At 45.8% G+C, this 26,220-nt stretch overlaps 1 protein-coding gene across 2 annotated transcripts in view; it reads left to right on the top strand.

Annotated features, from left to right (window-relative positions):
- Nucleotides 1-23,708: 23,708 nt before the first annotated feature.
- Nucleotides 23,709-26,220, top strand: part of Rell1 (RELT like 1) — a 63,179-nt gene continuing 60,667 nt past the window's right edge. For both annotated transcript variants that reach the window (XM_037209038.1, XM_028868139.2), the window contains exon 1: nucleotides 23,709-23,943. In XM_037209038.1, the coding sequence (XP_037064933.1) occupies nucleotides 23,856-23,943 (88 nt within the window). In that variant the 5' untranslated portion in view covers nucleotides 23,709-23,855. The remainder of the gene's footprint in view (nucleotides 23,944-26,220) is intronic.

Here is a 26,220-nt window from a genome sequence, read left to right as displayed (position 1 = left end):
CTCCTGAACCGCCTCTCTCCCCAGCCCATGAGCTATTCTGCCCCCCTCTCTCTCTTCCATTCCCACCCCCTGTACCCACTCACCATGATGGTACCCATCACCCAGTGTCAGGGCTCCTGGTTGAGTCAAAAGTGGCACTTGGTTGAGTCCTGCTGGCCCCCTGCCACCAGACATGGCATGCAGCTGTTGCTTTTCTTCTCTCATGTGCCCAGGCCTAGAAACCATGAGCAGAGCTTGGTATGGGGGGGGGGCACATGATGATTGTGCAGCCCCTAGACTAAGAGGTCTTGGCAGGAAGTCATCTGTGTCCTCTGCTGGCTCAGGCCTGGAAAGTACCTAGTGACTCCTGGTTGGCTATGAACACACACACACACACCCCACCCCCCCCACGCAGCTATTTATTTAATTTTTGAGACAGGGTCTCTGTACATAGCCCCAGATGTCCTGGAACTCACTATTGGTTTTCAAAAGAGGGTCTCCCTGCATAGCTCAGCCTGACCTCAATCTTGAAATCCTTCTGCCCCAGTTTCCAAATGCGGGGGTTCCAAGCATGCTCTAGTGTGCCTGTTGTAGATTGAGCTGACTGTCTTTTTAATTTAACGCCATCACGCTCCTGTCATGATGATAATGGACTGAACCTCTGAAACTGCAAACCAGTCCCAATTAAAAGTTTTCCTTATAAGAGTTGCCATGGTCATGGTGTCTCTTCACAGCAATAGAAAACCCTAACTAAGACACCAGACATTCAAATTTATGAGCGTATGGGGACTTTCTCGTTCAAAGCAGTGCAGCAGCCTATGTTTCCCTGTAAGATAGACACGTTTCCAGACTAATCCTTCACTGGCGGTGCACTTCAGGCACATTTCCTTCCATTGCTGAGTCTCAGTCTTCCCATCTGTAAATCGGCTCACTGTGCTTTGTTGAACAAAAGCTGCTGTGAGCTTTAATTTGAGTCATTATTTGATGTACAGTTAAGAAAAGAAAGCCGGGGCGGCGGCGCACGCCTTTAATCCCAGCACTTGGGAGGCAGAGCCAGGAGGATCTCTGAGAGTTCGAGGCCAGCCTGGGCTACCAAGTGAGTTCCAGGAAAGGCGCAAAGCTACACAGAGAAACCCTGTCTCGAAAAAAAAAAAAAAAAAAAAAAAAAAAAAAAAAAAAGAAAAGAAAAGAAAACAGCTAATAGGACTGTGATAGTGTCCTTTCTGATCATAGGGATTGAAAGACATACCCTTAACCCAGAGATGCTAAAAATATGAACAAATGCACAGGCTTAGTATCTCTGAAGTATGAGGACATAGCTACCCTAAAAGAGCCTGCTCTTGTGTGGTTAAAGAAGAGATAATATATAGAAAGCCACAAAGAAAGTGCTTAGAATATTGAATATTTTCCATCTCTTTTTGGTTTATTTCTCTCTTACTTAGGGTTTCTATTCCTGTGAAGAGACACCATGACCACAGCAGCTCTTATAAAGGAAAACATTCCATTGGGGCTGGCCCGTAGTTTCAGAGGGTTAGTCTGTTATCATCACGGCAGGAAGCATGCCAGCGTGCAGGCAGACATGGTGCTGGAGAAGGAGCTGAGAGTCCATATCTTTATCTACAGGCAACAGGAAGTGAAGTGTTTCCCACGCTAGCAAAGCTTGAGCATATGAGACCTCAAAGCCCGCCCCTACAGTGACACACTTCCTCCAACAAGGCCACACCTACCATAAGGCCACACCTTCTAATAGTGCCACTTCCTATAAGCCAAGCATTCAAACCCATGAGTCTGTGGGGGCCATACTTAGTCAAACCACCACAATTTATTTTTCTAAAAATTTCAATGTTTGAAAAACACTATTATATATAACCAAATACATAAAAAAGAATTATAAAAATAGTGAGACAATTTATTATTTGAAAAAAGGTTAGGGGATGTGCAAGCTATTGAACCTTGATCAATGAAGAGGTAAAACTCCAGAAGAGCATTAAACTCCCAAAGGAATATGTGAGTGTTTTTCCTGCATGTATACATGCATTGTAGGTGGTGGGAACCAAACTTAGGTTCTCTGCAAAAGCAATAAGGACTCTTAACTACTGAGCCATCTCTCTGGTCCAATATTGTCTTTATTAGGGGAACAAAAGGAACAGCATTAATTATGTGTCTGTACTAGACTGAGCATGGCGGGCCCTAAACCGGAAGACATCGAGGAGACCTCTTAAAAACTGTGATGGTATGCTGAAGTGTCATTCTCCACAAGAGATGGCTTCCAGCAGGGCTGCAGGGGGGGGGGGGTCAGTTCTATTTAAGGGGCGGGCCACTGAGAGTTTCACCTCGCTCCAGTGAGTGTATGGATAACACAAACTGAACTTTTTTTTTTTTTTCTGGGAAGAGGTCACAACGTGCAGGGGTCAGGGTAGACAGGGAAGGACTGGGAAGCCAATGTGATAGGGTGTATCATGCGAAATCCCCAAAGAATCAACACAAAATATTATGTTGGAAAAAATAGACACGAGAAAAAGACCTTTTTAACCATCATAGAAAGAAAACTAGAGCACCATTGAACGAAACTCACAAAGTTAAGCAAATGTAGATATTAAAATGTCATGGAAAGAGAGACTATAACACATGAAAACATCAGATTGCCCGTGTTTGATCTATAGAAAACTCTAACCTTGACCAAGGCCTTTTCACAGAACGTGATGACAATGTTAAAACACACAGAGACTTGCCATCATAGATGTGAAAACTGATTTTTGAGTCACAGTTGTGGAAGAGTGTGCTGCTCTAAAAGGGGCTGGGAGACAGAGGGGTAATGCTGAGTACAGACAACGTGATTACAGAAGCTTGACTCTTGACAGACGTAGCCAGGAAGGCAGATCGCTGGGCGAAGGGAGAGATCTGCTTAGGCACTGATTGCTGCCTTCATGCTACGATTTTTTATTCCAGGACAGCCAGAGCTACACAGAGAAACCCTGTCTCAAAAAAAAAAAAAAAAAAAAAAAAAAAAAAAAAAAAAAAACAAAAAAAACTCCAAGACACTTCATGTCTAACTGTTCCATTCCTGGGTGTGTATGTGGGAATGCAGCTTAGAAAAGAGCATATTCCAGAGACATGGGCGAGAATGCCTGGAACAGGGTTGTTCACAGAGGAAAGAATACATCCTACCCACCTGACTGTCAGCGTGAAGAACAAATGATATACACTATTCCTATAAAATAGAGTAGTAACGGTGAATAAACCAAGAGGCATATATGTGGATTAACCTTACTACAGTGAGTGAAATAAAAACAAGTATATGAACAATACAAGCAATGGGATCTGCTATGTAAAATCTTAAAGGAGTGGAAGGAAGCGTGTTGTTCAGAGGTACATATAGATGTGCAGTGGTTAGACTAAAAACCATCCCCCAAACTGAGTAGTGTATTTACTATAATCACTGAGAGAAAAAACGAGGAACTTCCAAAGTGCTGGCAACACTGTTTGTTCAGCTGGGCTGATCTGTACATGCGTATTCATCTTATTATCTTCTGTATCTTATTTGTTGCATGGCCCTTTAGAAGAATCTATCTATTCATTCATTCCTTTAAAAATATTAAAAATATAGGTAGGAGGGAGGGAAGAGAGAGGGAGGGAGGGAGGAAAAGAGAGGGAGGGGAGGAGGAAGAGAGAGAGAGGGAGAGGGAGGGGAAGGCATACTCTACCATATATATCCTGATCACGGCTGCCAGATTTATAGAGCAGATAGAGCAGATCCCTGGGGATTTTGCTTCCACTCTTTTTCTTTGATGTCCTCACCAGGGAAGGAGGATGAGCATGTGCTTTGTTTTTCAATACCCCCACCCCGCCACTGTCCCTAAAATCAGCAGTTTCCAAAATATTCCATTTTCAGCAGGCATCATTTTATTGTAACTTTATATGATGCTGTTTGAAAACAAAAGCAGAATCTTGCTTCTGCAATAACACTGACGTGGAAAGCAATTAATCACTTAGCAGTTGGAAGGATGCACAGAAAGTGATTATATGCATCAAAACCATGAAAGCTATAGTTCTCCTAAGAGTCCAAGTTACTTGCTGGTATAGGAGAGTTTTGGTCTCCCCCCCCTTTTTTTAAGATCTATTTATTTTCATTTTATGTATATGAGTGTTTTGCCTGAATGTATGTCTGTGCACTATGTGCATGCCTGATGCCTGCAGAGGCCAGAAGAGGACACTCCCTGGATCTGGAGTGACAGGCAGTTGTGAGCTGCCACATGGGTACTGGGAATCAAACCCAAGTCCTCTGCAAGAACAGCCAGTGCTCTGAATCATTGAGCCCTCTCTCTAGTCCTTGAGGATCCGATGACATTTGGGCGTGTTGTGAACCCTTCACTTAAAATCAATGATTTGACATCTACTCAAAGTCTTGAACTGTATTTGATGATTAAGCCTCAAGAGAATACAAATGTATAGCCAAAAGAATGAAAACATATGCCTCCACACACGTTTTAGTATGTGTATAGTAACGTTATTTATAGTAACTAGACAACTAGCCCACACAGACATTTATCAACTGAAGAAGAGTCAGTGTGACATGTCTGTACATAGTAGTGTTATTCAGTCATAAAATATGAAGTACTGGCCAGGCGGCAGTGGCACACGCCTTTAATCCCAGCACTTAGGAGGCAGAGCCAGTCGGATTTCTGTGAGTTCAAGACCAGCCTGGTCTACAGAGCAAGATCCAGGACAGGCACCAAAAATACACAGAGAAACCCTGTCTCGAAAAACCAAAAAATAAAAAATAAATGAGATACTGATACATCGTGAAACATTAAAAGTGAAGGGAGACAGAAGCATAAGGTTGTGTGTAGTATGGTTCCAGTTGTGTTATATAAATATCCAGAACAGGCAAATGGGTAGCAACGGAAAGTAGATTAGTGATTACCAGGAACTGGGTGGGGAATGATTGGAGGGATGATAATGGGGAGCATAGCTTCTTTTTGGATGATGAAAATGTTCTGGAATTAGATTATGGTGATACTTGCACAATTTTGTGACTATACTAAAAACCACTGAATTGTCTTCTTCAAAAGCATGAATGTTGTGGATGGGAAATATAACTAAAAGAAAAACTGATCTGTGTAGAAATAGAGCTGCTCAGACTAGGCCAGTCACAGAAGCGGTTACTGGTGAGGGTCAGCAGCAGTGACTAGAAAAGGGACTGAGGACACTTTGGGGTGTTGTTCTATGTTCATGTTCTATGTCTTGATCCAGGTGTTAGCTACATGAACTTTTGAGTTTGGGCTGTGCCCTTCCGTACATGTTTCCAGAGACTGATCCATCTGTCTATCTATCTATCTATCTATCTATCTATCTATCTATCTATCTATCTATCTAGTTACAGATTGAATTGTGTCCCCACTAAGATATGTTGAAGTCCTAACTTCTAGTACCTCAGAAGGTGACCTTATTTAGGACTAGACTCATTACAGACTTCATTAGCTAACATGAGGTCATATTGGAATAGAGTAGGCATTTAACACCATAGGACCTGGTGTCCTTCCTTATACAGGGAGAAGAAACAGGTCAAGTCAAAGGATGCCTGGGGATACCAGAGGCTGAAAGGAGCAAGGATCCTCTCCTAAAGGCTTCAGAGTGAGCATAACCCTCCAGATCTGTGAGATAAGGAATGCCTGATGTTAAGCCAAACAATTTCTACCATTTTGTTACAGACACTCTAAGCCATTCATACAGATTTTTAACATTAGGAAGTGGGGAATTTCTATAACACTGTATATTTTTAAAATGGAAGTTACTTTGGGTATTCAGTAGACACACCAAGAATTTTGAAGTTTGTGATAGAAAGAGCCTGGATTCCCTTGGAGAGATGGTGGGCGGGAAGATAAGCATTGAGGGTTCTTGGTGAAGTCTTAGAAGGAAATGATAAACAGGCTTTTGGGTACGGGAGGAAAACCAATTCTTTTTACAAAGTGGAAGAAAACTGTGAAATTGGTTCCTGCACTGGGGGAAGCATGCTATGTCAGAGGAAATAGCCAAGGAAAGAATGGAAGGTGCCACCTGATTTTTCTTTGCTCTTTATAGTTAACAACAGGGAAAATAAAGGAATGAACTGTTAAGGGAAAGAAAGGCTTGAGCAGTTGATGTTCCGGAAATTTTTCAGGCTGTCCAGATATCCTGTTGTGAGAGCAGAAAGCTACGTGGTTAGAAAGCTGTTTGCTGAAAAGATTAAGGTGTGACTCAGAGCCAATCAAGCTTCTCAGCAGAAGCCAGAACAGAAATGTGGTCATTCAGGAAAGCTATGTGGGAGACTCCGATGGCTCATGGCTCGGACTCCACAGCTTGACAAAGATTCCAAGAATGCAGTTCCAGCAGAATGCTTCTGGCATGCACTGAAGAGGACAGACGCAGAAGGATTTGAAGGAAGAACTCCTAGGCAGAAGCCATGGATCCAGGAGTCTGGATGACAGAACTGCCCCAGGGTGAAAGGGCAGGATCATTGTCCCAGGAGTCTGTGAGGGCGTAGCACTGAACAACAGGAATCTGTTTTCAGGCCTTGGAATATAAAGTAAGTTTTCCTGCTCAGGGGGTAAGGACCAGGTGGGGGTGGGTATTCAGATTTGCCCAAATTCACTCTATCTCAAACTACTTAAAAAAAAATGGCATTAACCTCATTCATCTGTGTCAATACACTTTCTTAAAAGTCCTTAAGTTGGCCAGGGCATGGGGATGCACGCCTTTAATCATAGCACTGTGGAGGCAGAGGCAGACGATCTTTGTGAATTGTGAATCGAGGCCACTCTTGTCTATACAAGGAGTTCCAGGACAGAAAGGCCTACAGAAAGAGACCCTGACTCAAAATAATGATAATAATAATAATAATAATAATAATAATAATAATAATAATAATAATAGTCTTTTTCTTTTGTGGCAATTAAAATCACCATGACTTCTGTAAAATAAAAATACCAGTTGTCTGGATTTTTAGATATCATTTATATATTATTATTATCAAAACTAATCATCAAACAAAATAATGGGCAGAGGAAATGTGCTGTAGGGAAGTATAATAAATTAATAAAACAATATTTAATGCTAATAATTAGAGAAAGTGTAGATTTTTCACTTAAAGTGGTTTCTCTTTAAAAATGTCTCTCGATAAACCCAGGGGCATTCAAATGTGCCGTGCTTTTCCTTCATTGTATTGTCCAACATGGCAGCCACTAACCTCATTTAGCTTTAACTAAATATAAACCAATGAAATTGTATTTCTCATTCTCACTGGCCTTATTTCAGGTGTTCAGTGACCACGTGTGTGGCTAGAGGCTACATATTAGCATCAATGGGATGTTTCCATCTTCACCCAAGTGTTTTTGCAGAGAACTCCCTGGCAAGGGCTAGTCAGTAAGAACCCTAAGCTCTAACCCCACCGCCATTTCCATTTTTTTTTTTTTTTTTAACTTTTCATACTGAGACAGGATCTTGCTAAGTTGCCCAGGCTGACCTTGAATTCATTCCTTTTGCCTCAGCCCTATTACTAATTGGAATCACCAACCTGCACTAACAGGTCCAGTAAAGTGGACACTTCTTGAGGGTGAGGTAGAAGAAGGATCAAAAGAGAATGGATTAAACAATGAGGCAGCCAAAAATTTTATTTGTTTGGTAGTATTGCCCAATATCATGATGGAGGCAACCCCTGCTATGGTGATATTTTGTTTGTGCTCTAATAAATAAAGTTTGCCTGAAGATCAGAGTGCAGAGCTAAGCTAGGAATTAGCCTGAGGCAGTGTGGCACACACCTTTAATTCCAGCACTCAAGAGGCAGAGGCAGAGGCAGACAGATCTCTGTGAGTTCAAGGCCACCATGGACTACACAAGATTGATCCAGTCTAGAAACAGAGCCAGGCAGTGGTGGCACACGCCTTTAATCCCAGCACTTGGGAGGTGGAGACGGGAAGTGACAGGGCTGGGTGGAGAGAGGAACATAAGGCGGAGGAATAGGAACTGAGACCCTTCCGGGCTGAGAATTCGGTAGAAGTAAGAACTAGTGGCTGGCTGCTCTGCTTCTCTAGTCTTTCAGGTTTCGCTCTGATATCTGGCTCTGGGTTTTTATTATTAAGGCCAATTAGGATTCGTGCTATACCCTGCCAAAGTCTTGAAAGTCCCCTTCCCCAGAGCATCCATGCTTGAACATGTTACAGACCAGAATCAGGACTTCGTTTCATTACTCACTCTTCTTTGCCAATCGACTTTAGGGTCATTTGATGAAATTTAAAGTTCTTACTTTAATCCTTTCCATCGAGACAATATTTGAGGAGGTTCACATTTGGCATCTAAATCAACCACCTGCTGGAGTCGTAGAGTACTTACTGAGCATGCACATGCATATGTCAGCCATGATTGGTACATGGCTATAATTCTAGCACAAGAGGTAGAGACAGGAAGGTGAAGTTCAGGGTCATCTTAGGTTATTTAGAGAGTTCAAAGTAGTACAAATACAGCCTTGGATCCATGACTCAAAAAAAACAATTTTTTTTAAATTAAAAAAATGTCAAACAACCACCCAATATTTTCTCCCACTTAGCTGCCAACTGCTTAAGGAGAGTCCAGAACAGATTTCCTCCAGTGGCATTTCAATCTATTCCCTCTCGACCATGACCAAACTGCTTTTGACTTTTGACAGCCCTCGACTACAGGAGACGGGACAGAAAACAAATGGTGCTGTTTTCGGATGTCAGTTTGGAATATCAGGCTTGGTTAGGAACGTCGCTGCCAGTCTTTTCATTGTGCTCCCAACCCAGAGAGCATGCCAAAGCTCCCCGGGAAGAAAGCACCGCTTGCTTGTTCTTTTTTATTACTAATTTTTAAGTCAGCACACACAGCCATGGCTTTCATGATGGCATTTTCACGCATGTGTGTTAGGCTATTTCTCCAATTCATGATTTTCACTTCTTCAGTTCTTGGCATAATGAGCTTGGCTGAGACTGTCATCTAAATTCACATGACTATCACTGGACACTTGAATTTATTTACATCACAAAGAACGTCATGCTGGTAAACACGTTTATTGACTATGTAACAGATTCAACGTCAGGGGCTGTTCATTGCCAACAATATTGAGCCAAATGTAATCAGTTTCAATATTTTTAACCTCTTTTTTTCCCCCTAGTAACTAAGCTGACATGATACAGGGATGGTCTCATTTTTGAGCCCTGGGTGAGAGAGAATTGGCAGGGAGAAGGTTTGGACAGTGTGCCGATATCTTTTTATTTTATTTTAGTTTGTGTTATGTCCTGTGATAGTCATGTGAATTTAGATGATAGTCTCAGCTGAGCTCATTATATTTTGGACATTGCTGCCATATTGGTGATAACTGGACTTCTTACAGGTTGGGGACACTTTCCTGGGACCCCTTGATCCCCTGGCGTCTCTAGCTCCTGAGCCCCACCTGAATGTGGCCTGAAGGGTATCACTCTGCATTCATGATGGCAGCCAGGGATGACTTGAAGCGCAGCAGCTGAGGACTTGGGTTCAAGACATCGGCAGTTTTAGCATCTCTCCAGCAGCACACTAGGAGTTACTGTGTGGAGCTGAGTTTCCCAGTTGTACGCCTTCCCTGTTGCTGCTGGAACAGGTTACCACAAAGTCCTCAGCTCAGTCAGCCCCGATTTATTACCTCGTAGCCATGTAGAATAGAAGCGTGAAATGGGTGTCGCTATACTAGGAACAAAGCATACATAGGCTTCTGGTTATTTCTGGAGGCTCGAGGAGAAGTTGGATTTTGTACTCCTTCCAGTTTGCAGAGGCCTCCTACATCCATGGGGCGTGACTCCTTCCTACATCTTCAAAGTCAGCGACACTGTCTCTCAGTGTCTTTCTTCCACACAATCCTCCTGTGGCTTGGCTCCTTTTTCTACTTTAAGTAACCTTTCTGATCACGTTGACCTGACTCAGGTGATACAGGACATGCTCCTTATTTTGAGTTAAATGGCAACTTTAATTCCCCTCTACTGTGCTATCACCCATATTCACAGGTTCCAGGGATCAGGACATGGACAACTTTGGATGCTTCTGTCCACCATGCCAACCCAGATCCTCATTCCTGCAGGAGCAACTTCTTCATGAAGTATATCCCATAGTTTGATGATGATGATGATGATGATGATGTTCCTTAAGTGTATAAGAAGTCAGATCTGGTCACCAATGTGCCAGAAATGGGGCTTGTTCCTCGGGGGATAGAAGGTAGAGGAAGTCCTGAGGATGAAAGAGTGGGTGGGAATGGATGTCCTTACTCTGTAAGCAGTCAGAAGAGGGTTGTATCTCCTAGGGTGAAGACCAATGTATATGGGGCATGGGATGGTGCTGGATGTGTTTCCAAAGAAAATTCTCAGGCAGTGAGTCTGCTTCTGAGTCCTTTCAGTATCACTGAGCTCTGATGAGAGCAACACAGGCAAACGCAGCTCTTTCCCCTTCTTTCCCTCACAGCCCCGGGAAAGTAACAAACCCCGAACCCCAAATGGATGGACAATAGGGCAATGGGGAGCAAAAGGACCTGGCAGGGAAGGAGAGAAAAAGACCAGGTTCCTCAGGTGCAGACTCTGAGCGGGGGCTTTTCATGGTGTGGAATGGCATTCTGTATGCTGGGAATATATGTTGCTCTCACTGGTTGATAAATAAAGTTGCCTGGCCAATGGCAAGGCAGAATAAGGTTATTCAGTATATTCAAACTAAAGATGGAGATGAAAAAGGGTGGAGTCAGGGCAGATGCTTCGAGCCACCCAAGAAGCAAGATGCCAGAGCACCTGTAAGCCACAGGCCATGTGGCTACATAGATTAATAGAAATGGGTTAATTTAAATGTAAGAGTTAGCTAGTAATAAGCCTGAGCGACCAACCAAGCATTTATAATTAATATAAGTCCCTGAGTGATTATTTAGAACCATCTACAGAACAGGGCATGACAGAGAAAAGCCTCAGTTTACAGGGGTTTTCCCAAGGAGTGCTCTTAATTCTCACCTGTGCATGTGGTGGGGAAGGCTAGAGCTGGGTGGAGGAAGATCGTAAGTGGAATGTAATTGTAATGGAGGCCTCCGCCTTTCCCATAAGGCAGTTCTGGAGCTGAGTGATTATTCTCAAATTGTCTATCCTTGGAAATGGGTACTTGCTGTGGATATCACTCTGTATAAATAAAATTCTGATTGGCCAGTAGCCCGGCAGGAAGTATAGGCGGGACAAGCAGAGAGGAGAATTCAGGGAAGTGGAAGACTGAGGCGGGGAGACGCTGCCAGCCACCACCATGAAAAGTGAGATGTAAGGTACTGGTAAGCCACGAGCCACGTGGCAACTTATAGATTAATAGAAATGGGTTAATTTAAGATAAACGAACAGTTAGCAAGAAGCCTGCCATGGCCATATGGTTTGTAAGCAATATAAGTCTCTGTGTTTACTCGGTTGGGTCTGAGTGGCTGTGGGACTGGCGGGTGAGAGAGATTTGTCCTAACCGTGGGCCAGGCAGGACTGGAGAAAACTCCAGCTACAGGTGCTCCCTGTTCCACCAATCCCAATTAGCAGCCACTACCTAAGAAATAAAAAAGAAAAGAACGGAAACATGACTGTGCCTAGATATGGTAGAGGTTTATTGTAGATGTGTGAGAGAGCATGGCCAGAGGCAGGGACCTCTGGGAAAATCCAGAGTATACATGACCCTGAACTGGGCTGTGTGGGGAGAGAGGGGGGAGAAGGGAAAGAGGAGAGAGAGGAACCAGGTGTAGCAGCCAGGAGACCAAAAACAACAACAACAACAAAACAAAGAAAGTGGGTAAACAAAATGGTTGGATTACATAGGGGTAAGAAACCCAGCTCCCCTGGGCTGGAGAAATTCAGGGTATGGCAGCAGGGTATGCCAGTCAAGAGTGCCCAGTAACAGGTAGGGACTGGGGCATGCAGGGAGAACCTGGTGGCCAGGTGTGCTTTGATGTGTTAACTAGGTACCACAGCCATTTGTTCCAGGGTTGAAACCCAACAACCATGGCCACAGCAACTCTTACACAGGAAAATATTTAACTGGGACTGGCTTACAGTTCAGAGGTTTAGTCCATTATTATCGTAGTGGGAAGCATAGTGGCATGCAGGCAGATGTGGTGCTGGAGAGGTAGCTAAGAGTTCTACATCTGGATCTGCAGGCAGCAGGAAGAGACTGAGACACACTGGACCTACCTTGAGCATCTGAGACCTCAAAGCCTGCCCTCAGTGGCACACTTCCTCCAACGAAGCTGCACCTACTCCAATAAGGCCACACCTCCTAATAGTGCCATTCCCCATGAGCCAATGGGGCCCGATTACATTCAAACTACCACACCCATAAAACTCACACAGTTACAGTCTTGCTTAGCTTATTGTTGTGAGGTGCTATTCTCTCAGCTGAATGGAAAGTCTGTCACCATTACTCTTGACGTTTCCTTCTAGAAAGAAGGGACTATCCAGCCACTTCTCTCAGCTGTCTGTATGTAATTCTGCCTCAATTGCAGGTGGCCTTGGGGGTTCAGAGAAGGGTTAAAGTCTATAGAGTGGGGAACACTAGGGAGGGGCTTATGTGGAAGCCAACATCCATGCTGAGTTAAAACCTGCCAATGTGGCGGTTTTGGGGTCACCCATGTTTCTATCTGTCACTTCTCAACCATGCTCTGTAAATGAGTCTAATATATTCACTAGTTCTGCAGGGTGAACTTTGGTGGAATCATACCTAGGTTCGTCATTTGGACCTTAGGAAGGAGTAGACATTCACATCTCTTCATAGGGAAAGGACTTTCACGACACCCACACAAACACTTTCAGAATCTAATCTTTGTGACTTTCTCTCTCTCTCTCTCTCTCTCTCTCTCTCTCTCTCTCTCTCTCTCTCTCCCTCCCTCCCTCCCTTCCTGTGCATAGTCCTTGCAAGGAAACCCCTTAGCGCTCAAACGGTCCCCCTACTCTCTTTTTGATGTGACATTCTGGAGGTGGGACTTGTGAGATGGATGTGATGGTCCACATGGAGTTTAGGGAGGGGTGAGCTCTCCTCACCCATAAGTGGACAGAGTTTGTGGCAGTGGGTACCCAGAGGTTAGCCAAGCAGGCAGACTTGCTGGCAGTATTGAGGAGGAGACCAGAGGAATCCATGTTACTACGCTGGACCCAGGCAGCAGAATGACTCATGTGGGATTCTCAGCAATCCAGCGAAACCGACAGCTCTCATCCTGTGCTCTCTTAAACCTTCCACCTCATCATCTTGACGTCACGTCTCATGAACTGCCAGACATTTCAAATCCTCTCTGACCTCTGAAGCTGAGTCCTTCTGTTGTCTACGTTAACATGAAACTTGTCATCTGGACCCCTTAGCTTTCAAAACTGGTTGAAAAGCTCCCAGGTTGTGGTGGTATTGTGTTCCCCAAAATATCGTGTACCTTAATAAACTTATCTGGGGTCAGAGAACAGGAAAGCCACTAGTTAGGCAGTGATAGCACACGTCTTTAATCCTAGCATTCCAGAGGCAGAAATCCATCTGGGATCTCTGTGAGTTCAAGCCACATTGGAACAGCAGCATGGTGACTCACGCTTTAATCCCAGGAAGCAAGCCTTTAATCCTAGGAGTGATGGTAGAAAGCAGAAAGGTATATAAGGCGTGAGGACAGAAACTAGAAGCATGTGGCTGGTTAAGCATTTGGCTGGTTAAGCATGTGGTGGTTAAGCATTCAGCTGGTTAAGCTTTCAGGCTTTGAAGCAGCACAATTCAGCTGGATTCATTCTGGAGGAGGACTCAGAGGCTCCATTCTGAGGAAACAGGACAACTGAGGAATTGGTGAGGTGAGATAGCTGTGGCTTGTTCTGTCTCTCTGATCTACCAGCATTGGCCCCAATAACTGGCCTCGGGTTTGATTTTATTAATAAGAACTTTTAAGATTCATGCTACACCAGGTATCAGACTGCTTCTAGGACAGCTGTACCTCTATCCATCTCCTTAACTGCTTCACCTTGCTAGGCACGGGCACAGAGCATCACACGGCTGCTCAGACTGGCCCATGAAACACTCTCAGGCTGCACCCCAGATGTCTACTCAGTCATGCACAGCGGTGCCCATTGGCCAGACCTCCCGTTACCTGTAGTAGCGGTTCAGATCTTTATGGCTCTCAGCAGCAGTCTTTATAATTAGCAAAACAAACACCCCCTTCTTCCAGCTGATTTAACAGAACACCATTGCTCAGCCTGGGTAGATCTGCCCCGGTGCTCAGCGGGTAGGGATTTCCAGGGTCCTAGAGGGAAGTGTGTGTGTGTGTGTGCTCCCATTTTAACGGCTCCACCTCTGCCTGTAACCCTACAGTGTCAACAGCCTGTATTCTGTGCTCTCTCTGGCCATCTGTAGCTCTCTCTACCCTACTGCCGGAGCAAAATGAGGGCAGCAGAGGGAAAATCAAGGGTGCTTACAGCATGGTGGACAGAGAACCCAATCATGCACATGTGCACACGCTTTACCCCTACATAGTCTGTTGGTGGGAGAATTATGGCTAATTTCCCTGTCTAGGATTAACAGCTCTATTTAAAGCCCTGGCAAGTGGCTTCGTGTGCTTCTGAATTAAGGAAAACTAGTTCACAGTCCTGCCTGTAACGGTCACAGTCATGTTGAACGGGGTGTGGGTGGGAGGGAACCACGGGCACCTGGGCTGGAGGAGAGCTTGAGACCGAGCTCTGTTTACACCTGTCAACGCTTCCCCTCTCTACCGTACTGTCTTTACTCTTTAAGGAGCTAGTCTTTACACCCCCACTGCTGGTGGTAATGTGCAGGAGGTGTGTCCAACAGCACAGTCTGTCCTCTGAAATGTTTACTCACAAACCTGTTCCCAAGCCATATGGCTTTTGCCCTGTATTTCTGTCTTGATGATCACCAGAGCAATGTGATGGTTCCTGAGTATGAGGCAGCCAATGGTCTCAGCCATTTATTGCAACACTTAGGAAACTATAGGCCCACAGAGAACACCTTGATGTGATCCAGGCAGACTGGACAGAGGTTAAGGACACCAGGGCTAATTCATGTGCCCCTGGCTTCTATGGAGCATGTTGGTAAAAGGAGGATTGACCTATCTGATTCACAATGTGGTAAAAAAACCAAACCAAACCAAACCCTAATTTAACATTCAACACTAGAAATTCTTCTTAGATCCAATCTCTTTTGGAGATACGGTTATTTATTATAATAGATGACGACGTGTGAGACATTTAAAACTCTCCATTCTCTTTTAATCGGCTGCCATGCTCTGACTCAGTGAGTGCAGGCTCTTCTCTTCTCCTCTTGAGTATGACCTCCCTGTGCATCAGCCATGGGCACATTCTTTGGCTGTCCGTCACTCTTACACGCACAAGTCAGCTCAGGTTATACCTCCTCCAGTCACCTTTCTGAGTGTCCAGTGGCAGTCCAGCTACGCTCCTTGGACTTTCTCTAGTTCATTGATCCTCAATGGGAAGAAATTCTGTCTCATTCCTACCCCAGTGTTGGAGCCCATTAGGTTCCCTTGTGGCTGTACCCAGCAGGACTGCATTAGAGGTTAATTGGACCACGGGCCTGGGTACCAGGTGTTTGTAAGGTCTACACTTGACTGTAACCAGCAAGGGGGAGGTCTTTTGCTCCACCCCTTGGCATTGTTATAAACAGACCTTTAGAATAAAGTTCTGGGCCGGTGGATAAGGATCCAGGCCTACCCAAGTCCATCCTGTGTTTTCTCTCTGTTTCTCTCTCCATATTTTGAAAAGTCTCTTTTCCCTCATTCCTCAAGAGTCCCTTGGGTAAATAATGATGGAGGCTGGTTTCCTCACACCCCAGGAACATCTGGTCACATTAGAGACATTTTTGGGTATCACAACTGGTCTGGAAGCTGCTGGCATTTATTTCATAGAGGCAGGGACACACATGCCTTTCGGAACACAGCACTGGCAAGCCCACCAGGTCCCTCGTGCTGAGAACCCTGTCGTCTAGCCGGCCTCTATCATTTGGCTGCCCGTTAGACTGTAGAATCCTCTACACTCTAAGGGTGGGAACTCTTAGAAATCGTCCTGTCGCCCCTCCAGTCTTACAGGACACTCATCCAAGAAGAGCCATTTGGCTCAGGCTGAGTCACTGTGAGAAACTAGGGGCTAGACAGATCTCCACAGGCGGACAGACAGGGAAGGGGCCACAGACAATAAAAAAGGCCAGGCAGGGCTTTTTCTCCCAAGGGCAGGGTGGAGGGCAGGGCAGCCCTTCTGACTGAGCACTCCAGGATGGCCAGATGATGTTCAAAGCCTGTCCTGAACATGTCTACCTGAAGTTGTGGCCTGCCAGCTTCCTGTCTAAGCTGTCCAAACCACAATTAGGCCACCAGAAACACTCAAAACCCTGAGACCTCCTGAAAAAAAAAAAAAGGATCCTGGTCTCCTCTCTGCTCTGCAGGGAGTTTTTTTTCTGTGTGCTTTGTGTTCTCTCTCTCTCTCTCTCTCTCTCTCTCTCTCTCTCTCTCTCTCTCTCTCTCTCCCTCCCTCCCTCCCTCCCTCCCTCCCTCCTTCCCCCTCTCTCCCTCTCTTTCCCTCTCTCTTCCTCCCCCCTTCCCTCCCTCCCTTCCCCCCCTTCTTTGTAGCAGGAATCTTAAAAGTTCTTATTAATAAAATCAAACCCGAGGCCAGTTATTGGTGTGAATGCTGGAAGATCAGAGAGACAGAACAAGCCACAGCTACCTCACCTCACCAGTTCCTCAGCTGGTCTTGTTTCCTCAGATTGGAAGCCTCTGTGTCCTCATCCAGAATGAATCTCAGCTGAACTGTGCTGCTTCAAAGCCTGAAAGCTTAACCAGCCGAATGCTTAACCAGCCAAATGCTTCTAGTTTCTGGTCCTCACGCCTTATATATCTTTCTGCTTTCTACCACCACTCTCTGGGATTAAAGGCTGGCTTTCTGGGATTAAAGGCGTGTGTCACCATGCTTGGCTTTTTTCCAATGTGGCCTTGAACTCACAGAGATCCAGAGGGATTTCTATCTCTTGAATGCTAGGATTAAAGGTGTGTGCTATCACTGCCTAACTAGTGGCTTTTCTATTCTCTGACCCCAGATAAGTTTATTAAGGTACACGATATTTTGGGGAACACAATACCACCACACTCCTTCTCTCCCCCTCTCTCTCCTTTTCCTCCTCCCTCTCCTGGCTTCTAACAGTTTGTCACCCATTGAGGCCTGTGGTGTCTAAGATCCTTCTTGCCCTTTGATTTTTTAATCAGCAGAGAAAATGAACCCAGTGAAGGAAGTAATACTAACCAGGCTCCCTCGTGTGACCCTGGGGCCCTTGACCTTTTCCATTTCACCATCTGGTTGTTTCCTTTCTCCCAGCTAAGTTGGAAATCTCTATAAGCAATGCTGGGATCTTTTGTTTGTTTTTCGAGACAGGGTTTCTCTGTGTAGCTTTGTGCCTGTCCTGGAACTCACTTGGTAGCCCAGGCTGGCCTCGAACTCACAGAGATCCGCCTGCCTCTGCCTCCCGAGTGCTGGGATTAAAGGCGTGTGCCACCACCGCCCGGCGCTGGGATCTTTTATTAACTTGCAGTAATCCTGTCCCTCAGTCTCCTACTCTCGGCATATGCAATGTATATGTGTTGTTAGGTCAAAAGACCTCAATTTTTAAAAATACTGTTTTACTCCCTTGAAGTTCTAATGGTTAAAAACAAACAAACAAAAACAAAAAAACCCGTCAACTTATTTCCTAGATATAACTGCTCATAAGGATGTGTGACTACATCTAAATCACAGAAAGAAAATTCTACCGAGAATGTTCAGTGTTAATTAGAGTAAACACCAGTCACCAGAGACTCGTGCAATTACATGGTGGTGATGAAAATGACCGTTTAGCAGTGGAGAAGAAAACAGGAAAGGAGAATGATTAACTAAATTCTCACAGAGAAACTAAAGAAAACAAAACACCAAAAAAAAGACAGCACATTGTATAAGGTCTCTCTCTCTCTCTCTCTCTCTCTCTCTCTCTCTCTCTCTCTTTGGTTTTTCAAGACAGGGTTTCTCTGTGTAGCTTTGGCACCTTTCCTGGAACTCACTCTGTAGCCCAAGCTGGCCTTGAACTCATAGAGATCCACCTGCCTGTTGGGATTAAAGGTGTGTCCACCACCGCCCAGCGTATAAGGTTTTCAACTTCATCTCATGCACTCTGATATATGACCCATTCCCACAATTAAATCAATTCTTCTTGGGGAAAAAAAAAGTTGTAAGCCATTGTGCTGGCTAGTTTTCTGTCAACTTGACAAAGCTAGAGTTAACTGAGAGGAGGAATGAGAAAATGCCTCCTTAAGATTGGGCTGCAGGCAAGCCTGAGGGGCATTTTCTTCATTAGTGGTTGATGGGAGAGGACCCAGTGCATTGTGGGTGGAGTCATCCTGGCGTGGTGATCCTCGGTTCTATAAGAAAGCAGGCTGACAAATCTTGAAAGCAAGCCAGTAGGAAGCACTCCTCTATGCCCTTTGCATCATCAGCTCCTGCCTCCAGGTTCCTGCCCTGCTTGAGTTCCGGTCTGGACTTCCTTGGATGATGAACATGTGGAAGCACCAAATAAGGCCTTTCCTCCTCAAATTGCTTTTGGTCATAGTGTTTTCCTCACAGCGATCACGGTGCTTGGAGAAATTTTGTCCCGATGTGTTGGGGGAACCAGGCAATGCTTCCTCCCCTCCCTTTTCAGGTCCCAATGGAAAACCAAAGTTGGATTCCGCAAAAGCTGCCTACTGGGGAACAAATGAGTTAATTGGGCTTACTTTCTGAGCATGGGTGATCCCAAAGCAGCCACACTAGATATTCATTCAGCATGGATATTGGCTTTCCCATAGTACATAGATGGAGCCTCTTCTACTCTTCTTCAGCCTCTATATTCTAGCCTCTCTCCAAGAACCCAAGGCCAAGGGCGATTAGTGCAGAATTCCATACATCTGGTTGGGGGTAGGGGTGGAAAACTCAGGCAGGGGTCCACTGACCCTTTACATCCCCTCGTATGTAGGAAACACCAACAGTTAACAGTGTTAATCCCACCAGGCAAGAATAAGACCACTACTACCACAATTTTTGAGTCAAATTAGAAGCAAACTTTATTAAATACTGGTCAGGATGACAGACACTGGCCAGGTGTCCCATATCTGGGCTTCTCAGAGAATAGCCACAAATTACATCAGTCAGGTGCTTATAAAGGCAAAATCCACAGGCTGTGTACTTCCTGTTTTAGTCCAATCAGGGGCACGAATACATCCTGACGTAATTCCTGCTCATGGGTGATCATGCAGAGCCTGTCCAGTTGGGGCAACCAACCTGGTTTACAGAAGCGAAAACACGTGGCTGGTTATCTTACATGAACAACAGCCCCCAGCATTCTAGAAAGTTGTCTGTCCTTGGGCAAGAGGGCCTCACAGGTTAGAGGCATTTTTGTTTTATAGCTCTCAGCACAGTAATCTTAACTTAAAACGCAACTCCAGCTCCCACACCAGCTGTTGCGATCTTCTACAAGCAAGCACAACTGAATCCACGAAGATGGCGGCCGTTTGGCTTGGAGCATAGGGCTGTAGAATGCCAGGGAAAAAGTTCGAAAAGCCCAGTTTAAACATGCAGTGACAAATTCAGAGGAAGAAAGTTCTTACTGGAAAAAGGAAGAGCTGAGAGACCAGTGCCCTGCGTTTCACTGGCAGAACTGAGTGTGTGCAGGTTACAAGCCCAGGCACGGGTGAGGAGATTTGTATCCTGGGTGGGCCAGGCAGCAGCTATTGTCACTCAGGTAGATGCCATGCGTCTTTAATTCCAGATTTCTATAGCTTCAAAGTGAGGCTCACTAATGAGACCTCTTCAAATCAAATGCTGCTCTGAGGAGTTACTGAAATAAACACAGGAAAAGGTGTTCTCTCGGCAAGTCCAGGAGATGAACAAGTGAAGGCTATTGTTACAACCATTTCTTCATTTAATTTCATTGCTGAGAAAAACTGCATACCTAGTTTTGTAATGCCTTTATGTCATCAGGAGAAATGTAACTTCTTGTAAGACAGAAGGGACCTTCGAGGCATTCACATTTAAAAAGAAACAGTAGGCTTTTAGATGTGCATTTATGAAAGTTTTTCCTCAAGTAAACAAATCTGCAAGGTTAGGGACCCAGGAGCCCGAGAGAAGGCTCAGCAGCCACACTCTTGCTCACTGGTTGCTCTTGCAGAGGAGCTGGGCTAGGTTCCCAGCACCCACCTGCAGCTTACAACTACAGCTTCATTTTCAGAGGGATCTGATTACTTCTTCTGACAGTTACAGGCACCAGCCACACATGTGATCGTGTGTTTTAAGAAAGCCCGGAGGAGGTGGGAATGGGGGGTGGTTTCGGGGGTAAGACTGGGGGGTGGGAGGAGGGAGGGCAGGGGAATCCGTGGCTGATATGTAAAATTAAAAATTAAATTAATTACAAAATAAAAATATTTATTAAAAAAAAAGAAAGCCGGAGAAGTGGTTTGATGCTGTGTTCTTGAAATTCTTGGTGATGTTTGTATGAACAGCCCTGCTTGTATTTTTACTAGTGTACATTTATTGTACAAAATAATGGCTTTTTTACAGGACATTTGTCCTTTGGTTACAGTCACCCCCACCAACCCGGTCCCTTTCTCCTTTCATGTTCTCTTTTTCTTTAAATGTAGATTCCACGTGAGAGAAAAATGCGATGTATGGTTTTCCCAACACATTATTATGCTTAACATGATGGTCTCCAGTGCCATCATGTTAACGACATAAACTTTTCCTTCATTATTTGGGAACTGTAATAGAAATAAACTGTCTTGGGCTGGAGAGATGGCTCAGAGGTTAAGAGCACTGGCTGTTCTTCCAGGGGTCCTGAGTTCAATTCCCAGCAGCCACATGGTGGCTCACAACCATCTATAATGAGATATGGTGCCCTCTTGTTGGCCTGCAGGCTGAACACTCACTGTATACATGATAAAGAAAATCTTTAAAAAATAAAATAAAATAAAAAGTAAATGTTTCAAAAAATCTTAAAAAAAAAAAAAGAAAGAAATAAACTGTTTTTTTCTCCCCAAGGGTTAAAGAAGACAAATCTTCACTTAAAGGAATTGTAAAGAAGCTGCGTGCAGAAATTCAAATACCTCCAGGGTCAGCAGTTCTTGAAATAAAAATATGCTCTCAACATGTGCTTGCTTCCTGATGAAAACTGCATCCTGCTTATCAGCTTGGTCACTTTAAACTAGCCAATCACATAATAACGTGAAGTTGAGCTCTGACCATCCAGAGTGAGGCACAGGACCCCTTTTGTTTAGGAATAAAAAACCCCGCAGGACACCCACTGGGTGTCTGATTTGGTGTGGCTACACACCTTTTTGCAAATGCAAAACTTTTTGCCTTGCCAAATTACTTTGGATCACGTGCATTTTCCTGGGATCCAGGACACATTTCTAACAGCTGGCTCTGTATTTTCAACGTGCGTTGGGTCCAGTGAATGACATCACTGTCTTGGCAATGTTGATAATTTACAGTTTAATTTCTAAGCCGGGGATTCTCTCCTTTAATAGTTAGATGTCCATTGAATGTTTGTCTTCCTGCTTACTTTTTGGGGGTACTATTGCTGCGATGTAACATGAGGACCAAAACAACTTGGGGAGTGTCTCTGTTAGGGTTTTATTGCTGTGAAGCGACACCATGACCACTGCAGCTCTTATAAAGGAAAACATTTAACTGGGTGGCTTACAGCTCAGAGTTAGTCTATTATCATCATGTGGAGGGAAACATGGTGGCACGCAGACAGACGTGGTACTAGAGAGGTAGCTGAGAGTTCTACAGCCGATCCTCAGTCAACAGGAAGAGACAATGAACCACTGGGCCTGGCTTGAGCTCCTGAAACCTCAAAGCCCACCCCACAGTGACGTACTTCCTCCAACAAGGCCACACCCACTCTAATAAAGCCACACCTCCTAACAGTGCCACTCGCTGATGAGCAAGCGTTCAAACAATGAGTCCACGGAAGCCATTCCTATTTGAACGACCCCAGGGAATAAAAGATTTGTTCTACTTAAGCCTCCACACTGCTGTTCATCATTGGAGGAAGTCAGGCCAGGAACTCAAGTAGCACAGAAACCTGGAAATGGGAGCTGACGGAGAGGCCATGGAAGGGTGCTGCTTACTGACTTGCTCAGCCTGCTTTCTTATAGAGAACCCAGGACCATCAGCCCAGGGGTGGCCCCACCCACAATGGGCTGGGCCCTCTCCTGTCAATCACTAATTTAAAAAAAGGCCCTACAGCTGGGTCTTATGGAGGCATTTTCTCAATGAGGTTCTTAAATGACTCTAGCTTGTGTCAAGTTGACATAAAACTTTTGCATTGACAAAAATCCTTTGCATTCACTCAGGTTTTTCCCTTTGATATTCAAGTAGGAAAGGCTTTCTTCTAAGTCGCCAGACTACAGGATGTGCCATAAACTGAGCACAGGACCCAGGGTGCCTACCTTTGGCTTCAAAGGGCAGGGCATCCAACCTTCAGCCTCAGCCACTGTCCCTGGTAACACTCGAATCAGTGATGTTTGTAACAGACAAGCAGAATGCACAGAGGCTGTTAGGAGATAAAAAAAAAAAAACAAAAAACTCTCCCTTGAAACTCAGAGGCCATCGCCAGTCAGTTTACAGAAGAGGTTGAAGACCCAGTCTGCATTCAGCCCTTTGCTCTTGCTCAGGGCTTGCTCAACTCAAATCTGTCAAGTCGAGGCTTTAAGGACCTTGTTGTGGAGTCTCCAAGGGTTAGTGAAGATAAGACCGAGCTATTCAGAAAAACGCCCATTGCCCTTTAAAAACTACTCTGACAGCGTGCTGTCCTTGAGTCAGGTGTTGAGGTTACAGCCTGAGCAAACACTGGAGTTAGTTACTGTAAGCACGGTGGCTTAAACATGTGGTCTCACTTCCTGGCCTGTGAAATGGGGATAATACTCGTCTTACAGAGCTGATATAAAGACTTAAGAAGTGACCGGATAACTTGAAGAGCTGTTTCAGGGTAGTGTTTGCAAGATGCAGTGTAGGCATATGATTAAAACAAAACCTAACCCAACTCAAGCAACCGACCAATCAAACAAAAGCCCCGTAAGTTATTTCTGGAAATGTGTGGAGAAGTGTTCCTCAACAGAAGTAGCTAAGACGGAAGCAGCAGCGATGGGAACAATGAAAAGTTTTTCATCTTCCCCCCTTGATTTTCAATCACCCAAACGTGACATTTAACGCAGCATTCCTTCCTAGACCACTAACCCAGGTTAATTAACTGGCTAGAGACTCTAATAGAGAATAAAAACATCGCTCCAATCCACTGCCCGCTCTGTCTGGTGTCCATCCTGGGTTTCCAGGCCCAACCTCAGTCTTTCTCTTCCCACGCCTCGTTGCAGGACCCAGGAGAAAGAGCAACCCGCCCCCGCCCGAGGCTCCCGCGCAGCCCCGCCACTTTGCAGGGCAGGGTTTCGAAAGGAAGCCCGCCCAACCAGAGGGGGCGGGGCGGAGCGGCGGAGGGCGGGACTTGGGGGCGGGGCCACGGTTTATCCGCGCGGCTGACGCGGCCGCAGGGTTCTTAGGGGAGTGACAGGGAGAGGCGCCGGGGGGCGGGGTCATGCACGTGAGGGCGGGGCCAGACCTCCGGGACCCGGGCGCGGCGGGCAGAGGCGGGGCTTCCGCGTTGTGGGCGGGGCCTCGGCGGGTCCAAGCTAGGCGGGTAGGGGCTAGAAAGAGGCCGAGCTCCCCGGCTCAATCTGCGGGGCGTCTCTGGAGCTTCACCATCTTCCTGGACCGGGACGCGGCGGCCGGGGAGAGGAGGGTGCAGGGAACGCAGCGATGGCTCCGTGGGGACTCCCGGGGTCCGCTGTGCTCTCTGCTGCGGTGTTCGTGGGAGGCGCCGTGAGTTCGCCGCTGGTGGCCCCCGGTGAGTGCGTGGTCCGGGCGGGGGCGCCAGGTGCTGAGTCGGGTCTGCACGCGGAAGGAAGGGAGCCTGCAGCCCCGCCGCGCCCTGAGTTGCGCGCGTCCTGCTCGGCTACCGGATCCGGCTCTGAACATCTGGGTGTCCCGGGGTGGCCCGGGCAGGGTGCGGCGCGCGGCGCGGCTTGGGTCCCTCCCCACCCTCCTCCCCGGCTCCCGCCTTCCCTCCCCCGCCTCTTCGGAGGACCGCGGGACCCCAACCCGAACTCTTCCGAAGGTCGCCTTGCTGGGGCGTCTTCTCCCCAGCCGCGTGCCCCAGGTGCCCGGCGGTGGACCCCCTTTCTACCGTCCTGATCCCCAAAGGCCTCGCCAGCCGAAGATCTTGTTACCCGGGACCGGGTGCTGCTCTACGGCTGTTTTCCTCGCTCTCCCATTTTCTTCTTTTTTATTATGTTAAAGCCTTGAAAGTTCCAGTCTTTGCAGGTGGTTGCGGATTCTTGTAGTAACTCAGTAATTTCACACTCCTTCCCATATATATATATTCTGGATAAATTAGATCGGGAAAGATGAAAGGCACATCTGTAATGTACACTGCTTTTTCTTTGTATCACATTCTGTCATCACAAAAGGAACCCTCTGTGGTCAGGGTGGAAGCCACCAGCTGAGACGCTGAGCGTTGGGCTCAACGAGGAGCGATCAGCAGGAGTTTCTTCTAACTGAAATCTCTTTTGAGGTTTACCTTTTACTTAAGGAAGCAAGCCTTGTCTCACACTCCTGTTTTTATAAGACACACACCAGGGATTCTTAATCACTGTTTCCCCCTCTTAATTGCCACCTCACTGCAGGAGTGAAAAAGAAAAATAGACTTAAGCCTTCCTGGCCATTTGGGGTTACCACAGGCTGATTCTTACGTCAGCAGGCTCTGCCAAGCTGCCTTCAGGGGTGGCTCCTCTTCAGGCCCAAATAATAAGCAGCTGGAAGGCTTCCAGCGGCGACTGTCTCCTTTATATAAAGTACACGCGCTCCTCTTCAGTCCTGAACATTCCAGTCACTTAGAGCTCTGAAACTGGCTTGTCATTTGGCCTTTACTTTTTCCTAGGAACGTGTTAGGGAGGGAACAGGATAGATAGATAATGTGTCTCTTGGGTATTGATTAGCAGGTTCACATTTCCTCCAGCCATTCCCCCAGGGGAATGGGAAGCTAGTGACAGATTTCATTGGATGGGACATTTTTCATGTGCATCCTGTGTTTCTTTGTTGGGGCTTGTAAATACAAAATAGGTTCAAATCCAGCTGGAATCACTTGTTGCGGAGTTGGGGGGCGGGAAGCTTAACTTGGGAGTCAGATTGTTACAATTTAATACAGGAGGCATGTAATCAGCCTTCCTCCATTCCTAGGGTAGGTTTAGGTTTTCCTGGGTTTTCTGAACATCCGGGTTGATATCAGGCTTGCACTGTGGCTGAAGAAAGTCTTACCTAGTGGTGCTACTAGTAACTTTTTTTTGGTGAAAATTAATGCTTGAGAAGAGCAAAGTATCTATTCAAATTTGCCAGCAGGCCTTGAGGCCTGTAGCAAGAGATGAACCCTAACAGCCAGCCTCTGATCTCTTTGGCATCAACGCTGAGAAGTAGGAAGAGATGGGGACTCCTATGGACAGCCTGCTGTGTGCTTTGGTTGGGCACTTTATGTGTATTTTAAAAATTATTCCTCATAAACCAAGATGTATTGATTTTTCAGTAGAGCAACTGAGGCTTGCCATCACATAGGTATTCTGTTAGTAAGTGTTGGATAAGGGTGTGTGTGTGTGTGTGTGTCTGTCTGTCTGTCTGTGTTTGGGATAATACAGCCTGCTTGATTTTAAACTCATTTCCTTTCTATTGCCCCCCACTGCTTCCCAGAGAAAACAGAGCACAAGAAGTCACCCCCAGCAACATGACTTGGATGGTAGGATAGTTTTAAGATACCCAAACATCGAATCTTGAGCATGTGGTTATGTTCAGCCCTGCTGGGGAGAAAGGACAGATAGCTTCACAGTGGGTGGTGAAAGAAGTCTCTTTCACTTCCTTTTTTGTAAATTGTCTACAAAGTGGCATTAGGAACTACTCTACCAGCACCGGGGATGCTTTTCCATGTCTTGCCTTATTTATGTACTTAGGTTCTCTGGTTACTCAGCCTCTGGCCTTATCGGTTTCTCAGTTTTCCTGTCCGGCAGTGGAGAGGTGAGTGAAACAGTTCCAGGTCTGGTGCTGTGAGAGATGCACAGTCCTGGGCTCTGTGGGCGTC

Source organism: Peromyscus leucopus, chromosome 10, assembly GCF_004664715.2.
Source record: "Peromyscus leucopus breed LL Stock chromosome 10, UCI_PerLeu_2.1, whole genome shotgun sequence".
NCBI classification, from domain to species: domain Eukaryota; kingdom Metazoa; phylum Chordata; class Mammalia; order Rodentia; family Cricetidae; genus Peromyscus; species Peromyscus leucopus.
Note: the sequence above shows the minus strand (reverse complement) of the source record. Positions and strands in the feature narration are given on the sequence as shown.